Source organism: Pseudophryne corroboree, chromosome 11, assembly GCF_028390025.1.
Source record: "Pseudophryne corroboree isolate aPseCor3 chromosome 11, aPseCor3.hap2, whole genome shotgun sequence".
Taxonomy (NCBI): domain Eukaryota; kingdom Metazoa; phylum Chordata; class Amphibia; order Anura; family Myobatrachidae; genus Pseudophryne; species Pseudophryne corroboree.
Window position 1 is genome coordinate 306,290,674 of NC_086454.1, and position 13,901 is coordinate 306,304,574.

The 13,901-nt window shown below is 49.2% G+C and overlaps 1 protein-coding gene across 1 annotated transcript in view; it reads right to left on the reverse strand.

Annotated features, from left to right (window-relative positions):
• ITFG1 (integrin alpha FG-GAP repeat containing 1) overlaps nt 1–13,901 on the reverse strand; it is a 402,294-nt gene that overhangs the window by 216,740 nt on the left and 171,653 nt on the right. Inside the window, exon 9 of the mRNA XM_063945577.1 lies at nt 3,722–3,816. Within this exon, the coding sequence (XP_063801647.1) occupies nt 3,722–3,816 (95 nt within the window). The remainder of the gene's footprint in view (nt 1–3,721; nt 3,817–13,901) is intronic.

Consider the following 13,901-nt stretch of genomic DNA (forward strand, 5'->3'; position numbering starts at 1 on the left):
GAAGAATGGTTACAATTGGATGTTCAAGGTGGTGGCACTTCTGACAGAACTACGTGGCCTTCACGGCTAGAGGGACGGGTAACTTTAAAAATGCGCAATTTCTTTTAATCAATTCAAAATATTTGTTAAACTGCTAGCTCAGCGTGGGATGGGATGCGATTGCAGACAGCTGGCCTTCCCTGCCGCGGTGGCATCCTCATAGCCCTAGGGGCTTTCTCCCAGGTACTATAGTAGAGCAGTAATAGCAATGCTGTCTCACAGAGCTGGGGGCTACTTCTCAGGTGCTATAGTAGAGCAGTGATTAGCAGTGCTGCCTCACAGCCCCAGGGAGTTCCTCTCAGATGCTATAGTAAAGCAGTGATTAGCAATGCTGCCTCACAGCCCCAGGGGGTTCCTCTCAGATGCTATAGTAGAGCAGTGATTAGCAGTGCTGCCTCACAGCCCCAGGGGGTTCCTCTCAGATGCTATAGTAGAGCAGTGATTAGCAGTGCTGCCTCACAGCCCCAGGGGGTTCCTCTCAGATGCTATAGTAGAGCAGTGATTAGCAGTGCTGCCTCACAACCCCAGGGGGTTCCTCTCAGATGCTATAGTAGAGCAGTGATTAGCAGTGCTGCCTCACAGCCCCAGGGGGTTCCTCTCAGATGCTATAGTAGAGCAGTGATTAGCAGTGCTGCCTCATGGCCCCAGGGGGTTCCTCTCAGATGCTATAGTAGAGCAGTGATTAGCAATGCTCCCTCACAGAGCTGGTGCCTCACTCTCAGATACTATAGTAGAGCAGTGAATAGCAATGCTGCCTCAAGGCCCTAGGGGGTTCCTCTCAGATGCTATAGTAGAGCAGTGATTAGCAGTGCTGCCTCACAGTCTGAGGCCTTCAACTCAGGTGCTATACTAGAGCAGTGATTAGCAGTGCTGCCTCACAGCCCCAGGGAGTTCCTCTCAGATACTAGAGTAGAGCAGTGATTAGCATTGCTGCCTCACAGCCCCAGGGGGTTCCTCTCAGGTGCTATAGTAGAGCAGTGATTAGCAGTGCTGCCTCACAGCCCCAGGGGGCTCCTCTCAGATGCCATAGTAGAGCAGTGATTAGCAGTGCTGCCTCACGGCCCCAGGGGGTTCCTCTCAGATACTATAGTAGAGCAGTGATTAGCAGTGCTCCCTCACAGAGCTGGGGCCCACCTCTCAGATACTATAGTAGAGCAGTGAATAGCAATGCTGCCTCATGGCCCCAGGGGGCTCCTCTCAGATGCTATAGTAGAGCAGTGATTAGCAGTGCTCCCTCACAGAGCTGGGGCCCACCTCTCAGATACTATAGTAGAGCAGTGATTAGCAGTGCTGCCTCATGGCCCCAGGGGGCTCCTCTCAGATGCTATAGTAGAGCAGTGATTAGCAGTGCTGCCTCACGGCCCCAGGGGGATCCTCTCAGATGCTATAGTAGAGCAGTGATTAGCAGTGCTGCCTCACGGCCCCAGGGGGATCCTCTCAGATGCTATAGTAGAGCAGTGATTAGCATTGCTGCCTCACGGCCCCAGGGGGTTCCTCTCAGATGCTATAGTAGATCAGTGATTAGCAATGCTCCCTCACAGAGCTGGGGCCCACCTCTCAGATGCTATAGTAGAGCAGTGATTAGCAGTGCTGCCTCACGGCCCCAGGGGGTTCCTCTCAGATGCTATAGTAGATCAGTGATTAGCAATGCTCCCTCACAGAGCTGGGGCCCACCTCTCAGATGCTATAGTAGAGCAGTGATTAGCAGTGCTGCCTCACGGCCCCAGGGGGCTCCTCTCAGATGCTATAGTAGAGCAGTGATTAGCAGTGCTGCCTCACGGCCCCAGGGGGCTCCTCTCAGATGCTATAGTAGAGCAGTGATTAGCAGTGCTGCCTCACGGCCCCAGGGGGCTCCTCTCAGATGCTATAGTAGAGCAGTGATTAGCAGTGCTGCCTCACAGCCCCAGGGGGTTCCTCTCAGATGCTATAGTAGAGCAGTGATTAGCAGTGCTGCCTCACAGCCCCAGGGGGCTCCTCTCAGATGCTATAGTAGAGCAGTGATTAGCAGTGCTGTCTCACGGCCCCAGGGGGCTCCTCTCAGATGCTATAGTAGAGCAGTGATTAGCAGTGCTGCCTCACGGCCCCAGGGGGTTCCTCTCAGATGCTATAGTAGAGCAGTGATTAGCATTGCTGCCCCATGGCCCCAGGGGGCTCCTCTCAGATACTATAGTAGAGCAGTGAATAGCAGTGCTGCCTCATGGCCCCAGGGGGCTCCTCTCAGATGCTATAGTAGAGCAGTGAATAGCAATGCTGCCTCACGGCCCCAGGGGGCTCCTCTCAGGTGCTATAGTAGAGCAGTGATTAGCAGTGCTGCCTCACGGCCCCAGGGGGTTCCTCTCAGGTGCTATAGTAGAGCAGTGATTAGCAGTGCTCCCTCACGGCCCCAGGGTGCTCCTCTCAGATGCTATAGTAGAGCAGTGATTAGCAGTGCTGCCTCACGGCCCCAGGGGGTTCCTCTCAGGTGCTATAGTAGATCAGTGATTAGCATTGCTCCCTCGTAGCATTATGAATTAACACCTACTCGCTACTGTTTCTTCCATTGATTCACAAAATAATTGTAAGTTATTTGGCTGCGGCTCAATTGACCCTTGTGTTATCCTAAGTAGCACCTGGACAGGAAAGGAGTGCCTAAATACAAATCTCTCATTCTACAGCCCTGCCAAATACACCGGCACTGTATAAAATATAACAATGATAAAAGGGTTACTAAAAACACATTAATATAAATATCTGTCCGGCATATCACAAACCACATACGTTTAGAGATTTACAAGGTATATATTAGTAAAATGCTCTCTATCAGCCGACACGGTTCAGAAAGTAAGATTCACATAGAGCTTAAGTCTAAATTTATACAGCTGAAAATTCCCGTTTGACCTATTTTATCATATCTTTAAGTTATATTTATAATACAGCAAATACATATAATGAGGCCAGCCTCGCTGTGAAATGCTCAACCCTAGGCATTGGTCTCGGAGCCTGGACGTCAGGGTGGAAATAACAGCACACAAAAACATAAAACCCCACATTCCCTTGGAACAGGATCTGAAAAGCTAATGAAATTAAGCAAAATCCTAATTGGTAGCAGATTTAAATTATCACTAACTGACTCCTGGCCAAGAAGCAGAAATCATTCCTACACTAATTGCATACTTAAAGTAATGAATATAAAATTATAAAAGTGATCTTGTAAATGCATTTATTTTAAGTAACATGACGCGACGCGGCCAACGTAGAATTATTAATGTTTCAGGTTCCTTAGAAGCAGCGGATTTTTTCCGTTTCCACTACACAGCGGCTAATTATGAGGCATTGGGTACGGCCATTCATTAATATATATCATTAAATCATTTGAGGTAGCCTTTCGAAGGTGAAAACAAGATTGAAAATAACAGAAGTTTCCATATAATACACAAGTACAATTCTGAAGCAGTTTGTTAGAAGCCGGAGTTATCCTATTAGGAGAGTGAGGGCCTACGGAGCAGCCCGTGATATTTGGTAAAAGGAACATTTTACTGCGTGGCCACACACTACGCCAAGATAAGAACTGCTGGCAGCTCTGTGAATAGACCAAACTGCTACCCGTAGTAATTGCAATAAAGGTAAATAGCCATGGGTGCCTCTTTTCCAAAATACCCGTGGGAAGCTGTGTAGACAATTAGAACAATTCAACAAGTCTCACCTGAGTATCGCCATGTTTCATGAGGTAAATAACGCTCTTCTTGCAATTTTCATCTTCACAGACTGGCAATAGGTGATCCTGCTTGCCATCTCCATCTGAAATAAACAACGAACAGTAAAACCAGTCACCGGGGACCCTTTCCCTATATACCACAGTCACCGGGGACCCTTTCCCTATATACCACAGTCACCGGGGACCCTTTCCCTATATATCACTTTCACCGGGGACCCTTTCCCTATATACCACAGTCACCGGGGACCCTTTTCCTATATACCACAGTCACCGGGGACCCTTTCCCTATATACCACAGTCACCGGAGACCCTTTTCCTATATACCACAGTCACCCGGGACCCTTTCCTTATATACCACAGTCACCGGGGACCCTTTCCCTATATACCAGAGTCACCGGGGACCCTTTCCCTATATACCACAGTCACCGGGGACCCTTTCCCTATATACCACAGTCTCCGGGACCCTTTCCTTATATACCACAGTCAGCGGGGACACGTCAACTTTATACCACAGTCACTGGGACCCTTTCCCTATATACCACTGTCACCGGGGACCCTTTCCCTACATACCACAGTCACCGGGGACCCTTTCCCTACATACCCCAGTCACCGGGGACCCTTTTCCAATATACCACAGTCACCGGGGACCCTTTTCCTATGTACCACAGTCACCGGGGACCCTTCCTTATATACCACAGTCACCGGGGACACATTACCTTTATACCATAGTCACCGGGGACCTTTTCCCTATATACAACAGTCAATGGGAACCCTTTTGTTATATACCACTGTCACCGGGGACCCTTTCCCTACATACCACAGAGTCCAGTGGCGTGCGGTGAGGTCATTGGCTGGTGAGGCACTGCAGCCATAATGATCCGCAAAGTCCGGCGATGAACCTTACCGCCACTTGTGATGTCATGGAAGTAGGCTGACAGTGCCTGCCTACTTCTATTTTTTTATTTAAATATTTATTTATTTTTTGCCAATATGTGTTTTAGGTAGCCCTTGAGTTGAAATAGTTGGGGCATTGGGATCAGAGTTAGATACCCCTTTTTTACCCATTACGGCAGACAGCGTCCCCTTTTTTACACATTACGGCAGACAGCACCCCTTTTTACACATTACAGCAGACAGCGTCCCTTTTTTTACACATTACAGCAGACAGCGTCCCTTTTTTTACACATTACAGCAGACAGCGTCCCCTTTTTTACTCATTACGGCAGACAGCGTCCCCCTTTGTTACACATTACGGCAGACAGCGTCCCCCCTTTTTTTTTTTACACATTACGGCAGACAGCATCCCCTTTTTACACATTACGGCAGACAGTCCCCATCTTTTACACATTACGGCAGACAGCGTCCCCCTTTTTTACACAGTACGGCAGACAGCGTCCCCTTTTTACACATTACGGCAGACAGTCCCCATCTTTTACACATTACGGTAGACAGCGTCCCCTTTTTACACATTACGGCAGACAGACCCCCTCTTTTACTCATTATGGCAGACAGAGTCCCCCTTCTTACACACTGCAGCAGCCAGTCACCGGGGACCCTTTTCCTATATACCACAGTCACCGGGGACCCTTCCTTATATACCACAGTCACCGTGTACACGTTACCTTTATACCATAGTCACCGGGGACCTTTTCCCTATATACCACAGTCACCGGGGACCCTTTCCCTATATACCCCAGTCACCGGGAACCCTTTCCCTATATACCACAGTCACCGGGGACCCTTTCCCTATATACCGCAGTCACCGGGGACCCTTTCCCTATATACCACAGTCACCAAGGACCCTTTCCCTATATACCACAGTCACCGGGGACCCTTTCCCTATATACCAGGGTCACCGGGAACCCTTTCCCTATATACCAGGGTCACCGGGAACCCTTTCCCTATATACCACAGTCATCAGGGACCCTTTCCCTATATACCACAGTCACCGGGGACCCTTTCCCTATAAACCACAGTCACGGGGGACCCTTTCCCTATATACCACAGTCATCGGGGACCCTTTCCCTATATACCACAGTCACCGGGGACCCTTTCCCTATATACCACAGTCACCGGGGACCCTTTCCCTACATACCCCAGTCACCGTGGACACTTTCCCTACATACCCCAGTCACCGGGGACCCTTTTCCTATATACCACAGTCACCGGGGACCCTTCCTTATATACCACAGTCACCGGGGACCCTTTCTCTATATACCACAGTCTCCGGGGACCCTTTCCCTATAAACTACAGTCACCGTGGACCCTTTACCTATATACCACAGTCAGCGGGGACCCTTTCCCTATATATCACAGTCACCGGGGACCCTTTCCCTATATACCACAGTCACCGGGTACCCTTTCCCTACATACTACAGTCACCAGTGACCCTTTCCCTATATACCCCAGTCACCGGGAACCCTTTCCCTATATACCACAGTCACCGGGGACCCTTTCCCTATATACCACAGTCACCGGGGACCCTTTCCCTATATACCCCAGTCACCGGGAACCCTTTCCCTATATACCGCAGTCACCGGGAACCCTTTCCCTATATACCGCAGTCACCGGGGACCCTTTCCCTATATACCACAGTCACCGGGGACCCTTTCCCTATATACCACAGTCACCGGGGACCCTTTCCCTATATACCACAGTCACCGGGAACCCTTTCCCTATATACCAGGGTCACCGGGAACCCTTTCCCTATATACCAGGGTCACCGGGAACCCTTTCCCTATATACCAGGGTCACCGGGAACCCTTTCCCTATATACCAGGGTCACCGGGAACCCTTTCCCTATATACCAGGGTCACCGGGAACCCTTTCCCTATATACCAGGGTCACCGGGAACCCTTTCCCTATATACCACAGTCACCGGGGACCCTTTCCCTATATACCACAGTCACCGGGGACCCTTTCCCTACATACCACAGTCACCGGGGACCCTTTCCCTACATACCACAGTCACCGGGGACCCTTTCCCTACATACCACAGTCACCGGGGACCCTTTCCCTATATACCACAGTCACCGGGGACCCTTTCCCTATATACCAGGGTCACCGGGAACCCTTTCCCTATATACCAGGGTCACCGGGAACCCTTTACCTATATACCACAGTCATCGGGGACCCTTTCCCTATATACCATAGTCACCGGGGACCCTTTCCCTATAAACCACAGTCACCGGGGACCCTTTCGCTATATACCACAGTCACCGGGGACCCTTTCCCTATATACCACAGTCATCGGGAACCCTTTCCCTATATACCACAGTCACCGGGGACCCTTTCCCTACATACCACAGTCACCGGGGACCCTTTCCCTACATACCACAGTCACCGGGGACCCTTTCCCTACATACAACAGTCACCGGGGACCCTTTCCCTACATACCAGGGTCACCGGGAACCCTTTCCCTATATACCAGGTTCACCGGGAACCCTTTCCCTATATACCAGGGTCACCGGGAACCCTTTCCCTATACACCACAGTCACCGGGAACCCTTTCCCTATATACCACAGTCACCGGGGACCCTTTCCCTATACACCACAGTCACCGGGGACCCTTTCCCTATACACCACAGTCACCTGGAACAGTTTCCCTATACACCACAGTCACCAGGAACCCTTTCTCTATACACCAAAGTCACCGGGGACCCTTTCCCTATATACCACAGTCACCGGGGACCCTTTACCTATACACCACAGTCACCGGGGACCCTTTACCTATACACCACAGTCACCGGGGACCCTTTCCCTATATACCACAGTCACCGGGAACCCTTTCGTTATATACCACAGTCACCCGGGACCCTTTCCCTATATACCCCAGTCACCGGGAACCCTTTCCCTATACACCACAGTCACCGGGGACCCTTTACCTATACACCACAGTCACCGGGGACCCTTTCCCTATATACCACAGTCACCGGGAACCCTTTCGTTATATACCACAGTCACCCGGGACCCTTTCCCTATATACCCCAGTCACCGGGAACCCTTTCCCTATATACCGCAGTCACCGGGAACCCTTTCCCTATATACCGCAGTCACCGGGGACCCTTTCCCTATATACCGCAGTCACCGGGGACCCTTTCCCTATATACCACAGTCACCGGGGACCCTTTCCCTATATACCACAGTCACCGGGGACCCTTTCCCTATATACCAGGGTCACCGGGAACCCTTTCCCTATATACCAGGGTCACCGGGAACCCTTTCCCTATATACCAGGGTCACCGGGAACCCTTTCCCTATATACCAGGGTCACCGGGAACCCTTTCCCTATATACCACAGTCATCGGGACCCTTTCCCTATATACCACAGTCACCGGGGACCCTTTCCCTATATACCACAGTCACCGGGGACCCTTTCCCTACATACCACAGTCACCGGGGACCCTTTCCCTACATGCCACAGTCACCGGGGACCCTTTCCCTACATACCACAGTCACCGGGGACCCTTTCCCTACATACCACAGTCACCGGGGACCCTTTCCCTATATACCACAGTCACCGGGGACCCTTTCCCTATATACCAGGGTCACCGGGAACCCTTTCCTTATATACCAGGGTCACCGGGAACCCTTTCCCTATATACCAGGGTCACCGGGAACCCTTTACCTATATACCACGGTCATCGGGGACCCTTTCCCTATATACCACAGTCACCGGGGACCCTTTCCCTATAAACCACAGTCACCGGGGACCCTTTCCCTATATACCACAGTCACCGGGGACCCTTTCCCTATATACCACAGTCATCGGGAACCCTTTCCCTATATACCACAGTCACCGGGGACCCTTTCCCTACATACCACAGTCACCGGGGACCCTTTCCCTACATACCACAGTCACCTGGGACCCTTTCCCTTCATACCACAGTCACCGGGGACCCTTTCCCTACATACCACAGTCACCGGGGACCCTTTCCCTACATACCAGGGTCACCGGGAACCCTTTCCCTATATACCAGGTTCACCGGGAACCCTTTCCCTATATACCAGGGTCACCGGGAACCCTTTCCCTATACACCACAGTCACCGGGAACCCTTTCCCTATATACCACAGTCACCGGGGACCCTTTCCCTATACACCACAGTCACCGGGGACCCTTTCCCTATACACCACAGTCACCAGGAACCCTTTCTCTATACACCAAAGTCACCGGGGACCCTTTCCCTATATACCACAGTCACCGGGGACCCTTTACCTATACACCACAGTCACCGGGGACCCTTTACCTATACACCACAGTCACCGGGAACCCTTTCGTTATATACCACAGTCACCCGGGACCCTTTCCCTATATACCACAGTCACCGGGGACCCTTTCCCTATATATCACAGCCACCGGGGACCCTTTCCCTATATACCACGGTCACCGGGACCCTTTCCCTATATACCACAGTCAGCGGGGACACGTCAACTTTATACCACAGTCACCGGGACCCTTTCCCTATATACCACTGTCACCGGGGACCCTTTTCCTACATACCACAGTCACCGGGAACCCTTTCCCTATATACCACAGTCACCGGGGACCCTTTCCCTATAAACCAAAGTCACCGGGGACCCTTTCCCTATATACCACAGTCACCGGGGACCCTTTCCCTATATACCACAGTCACCGGGGACCCTTCCCTATATACCAGGGTCACCGGGAACCCTTTCCCTATATACCAGGGTCACCGGGAACCCTTTCCCTATATACCAGGGTTACCGGGAACCCTTTCCCTATATACCACAGTCCCCGGGGACCCTTTCCCTACATACCCCAGTCACCGGGGACCCTTTCCCTATATATCACAGTCATCGGGGACCCTTTCCCTATATACCACTGTCACCGGGGACACTTCTCCTATATACCACTGTCACCGCGCACCCTTTACCTATATATCACAATCAACAGGGACCCTTTCCCTATATAACACTGTCACCGGGGACACTTCTCCTATATACCACTGTCACCGGGGACACTTCTCCCATATACCACAGTCACCGGGGACCCTTTCCCTATATACCACAGTCACCGGGGACCCTTTCCCTATAAACCACAGTCACCGGGGACCCTTTCCCTATAAACCACAGTCACCGGGGACACTTCTCCCATATATCACAGTCACCGGGGACCCTTTCCCTACATACCAGGGTCACCGGGAACCCTTTCCCTATATACCAGGTTCACCGGGAACCCTATCCCTATATACCAGGGTCACCGGGAACCCTTTCCCTATATACCAGGGTCACCGGGAATCCTTTCCCTATACACCACAGTCACCGGGAACCCTTTCCCTATATACCACAGTCACCGGGGACCATTTCCCTATACACCACAGTCACCGGGGACCCTTTCCCTATACACCACAGTCACCAGGAACCCTTTCTCTATACACCAAAGTCACCGGGGACCCTTTCCCTATATACCACAGTCACCGGGGACCCTTTACCTATACACCACAGTCACCGGGGACCCTTTACCTATACACCACAGTCACCGGGAACCCTTTCGTTATATACCACAGTCACCCGGGACCCTTTCCCTATATACCACAGTCACCGGGGACCCTTTCCCTATATATCACAGCCACCGGGGACCCTTTCCCTATATACCACGGTCACCGGGACCCTTTCCCTATATACCACAGTCAGCGGGGACACGTCAACTTTATACCACAGTCACCGGGACCCTTTCCCTATATACCACTGTCACCGGGGACCCTTTCCCTACATACCCCAGTCACCGGTGACCCTTTTCCTACATACCACAGTCACCGGGAACCCTTTCCCTATATACCACAGTCACCGGGGACCCTTTCCCTATATACCAAAGTCACCGGGGACCCTTTCCCTATATACCACAGTCACCGGGGACCCTTTCCCTATATACCACAGTCACCGGGGACCCTTCCCTATATACCAGGGTCACCGGGAACCCTTTCCCTATATACCAGGGTCACCGGGAACCCTTTCCCTATATACCAGGGTTACCGGGAACCCTTTCCCTATATACCACAGTCCCCGGGGACCCTTTCCCTACATACCCCAGTCACCGGGGACCCTTTCCCTATATATCACAGTCATCGGGGACCCTTTCCCTATATACCACTGTCACCGGGGACACTTCTCCTATATACCACTGTCACCACGCACCCTTTACCTATATATCACAATCAACAGGGACCCTTTCCCTATATAACACTGTCACCGGGGACACTTCTCCTATATACCACTGTCACCGGGGACACTTCTCTTATATACCACTGTCACCAGGGACACTTCTCCTATATACCACTGTCACCGGGGACACTTCTCCCATATACCACAGTCACCGGGGACCCTTTCCCTATATACCACAGTCACCGGGGACCCTTTCCCTATAAACCACAGTCACCGGGGACCCTTTCCCTATAAACCACAGTCACCGGGGACACTTCTCCCATATATCACAGTCACCGGGGACACTTCTCCCATATACCACAGTCACCGGGGACACTTCTCCCATATACCACAGTCACCGGGGACACTTCTCCTATATACCACAGTCGCCGGGGACACTTCTTCTATATACCACAGTCACCGGGGACACTTTCCCTATATACCACAGTCACCGGGGACACTTTCCCTATATACCACAGTCACCGGGGACCCTTTCCCTATATACCACAGTCACAAGGGACACTTCTCCTATATACCACTGTCACCGGGGACACTTATCCTATATACCACTGTCACCGGGGACACTTATCCTATATACCACTGTCACCGGGGACACTTATCCTATATACCACTGTCACCGGGGACACTTATCCTATATACCACTGTCACCGGGGACACTTCTCCTATATACCATGGTCACCGGGGAGACTTTCCCAATGCTAATTGCACATACTGCTACCTCCAATAATAATCACGTTTACTTGTAAATATTACTAGAAGAAACATTGCACGCACAGCTATTCCTATTATAAATACATAGTTCCTCGCTCACAGAAATGGTAACCATTCTGCATGGTTTGAGGATCTGACAGACAGTAAAGAGAACGCATCTTGTCTGACAGGTTGGACATATTTAAGCATTTGAGGAGAATAGGTCCACATTATCTACTCTGGAGAGAAGTCCATCGCCATTATACAGGTCTGTGCAATGAATAGAAAGCAATGCACACACATATTTGTTGAAGAGGATGAAAAGAAAATGGGAATGTCAGCCAATTCCATCAGCGGAATACACTAGTGATGGTAATACGTCATCTTCAGCAGCAGAATGGGATTTTCACACCAATTACCTACTGAGAAATTCTAGCACGGAGGCTCGTGCAGCAATCTGACCAGGTGTCGGGATGAGGATCTGAGAGCTTATCACATTCAGAAACGTCAGTCCTGCAGTATTGTCAGGGATACAATGTATCGCAAGTTGTGCGAGTTTGTGGGTTAGTGAGGCACAATGTCACAACATATGAAGCACCTAACACAAATACACTGCAGTAATGTAATACATCAACCTAAAGAAGTCTGATAAAATCTGAAACGGCCCTAACACATTGTCCTAGTAAAGGAAATGTCACTAACAACGTTGCAGAATAGAAAACGGCCCTAACCCAATGTCACAGTAAAGGACACAACCCTTATCCAACAAGAAACATCTCTAGAACAATGTCCAATTAAAGAAAACACAACTAACATGTCATCAGTGAAAAGGAAATTTCACTAACACAACGCCTGAGTAAAGGAAACATTGCCACTACACTGTCCAAGTAAAGAAAATATTAATAACACAACATCTGCGTAAAGGTAACTCAATGTCAGAGTAAAAAAACGTCACTAACAGAACGGAACTAACAGAACGGAACAGTAAAGGAAATGTAACTACCACATACTGTAGTCTGAGTAACAAAAACATCCCTAACACAACTTCATATAAAGGAAACAAACCTATCAACATCTGAGTAAAAAAAAAAAGAGTTCCTTAAAAAAATATCCAAGTAAAGGAAGCATCACTAACACAATGTCCAAGCAAAATAAATACCACTAAAGTAAAATTCCAATAAAAGGAAACCTCAGTAACACAATGTCTTGGTTAAGAAAATGCTACTAACACAACGCCTGAGTAAAGTAAACACCACTAACACAATGTATGTGTAACAGAAAAGCCACCAACACAACATCTGAGTAAAGGAACCACCAATAACACAACATCTGAGTAAAGGAGATGCCACTAACACCACTTCTCGATAAATGAAACGCCATTAACACAACGTTTGGATAGAGTAAACGCCACTAACACAGCATTTTGATAAAGGAAGCATCACTAACACAACATATGTATAAAGGAAACACCACTAACATCACTTTCTAGAAAAGGAAATGCCACTAATACAATGTCCCTATAAAGGAAACGCTACAAACATCACGTTGTAGAAAAGGAAGTCACTAACACCACATCTGATTAGAGGAAACTTTTACCACAATAACAACCTGAGTACAGCGATGACATAACAACACTGTCTCCAGTGGCAAACGCAGGATTTGCATGGGGGGGTTTCCAGAACTGGGTGGAGCCAATCACGGGGGTGGGGACTGAGGTGACCCAGCATATGCTGGGTCCGTAAAACTAGTATGTCTGTGTGTGTATATATATATATATATATATATATATATATTACCATATATACACCTATATATATATATTTACATACATATACATAGCATATTAAACATGTATATATATATATATATATATATATATATATACCCATACAGTACGTATATATACACATGTATATATATCATATATGTGTGTGTTTATATGTATGCATGTATATACATGTGTATATATGTATGCACATGGATATATATATGTACTATAATTAAAATAAAGTAAACTTTTATTAAGCACTTACAAGTGCCACCAGGAAGACAGCAGGCTGCAGAGGACGCTAGACAGCCATTAATAATACTCATGCAGCAAAAAAAATAAAAAAAAAATAAAATAAAATATATATATATATATATATATATATATATTTTAGGTGGAGGGGGGTTTCTGGGTGCTCGGAAACCCCCCCTGGGAGCGCCACTGGTCTCACAGAAAAACAGCTCATTGCATAGCAAGGCATATACTGTATTCCAGAACAGGACCTAGAAAACTAGACCGGTGTACGG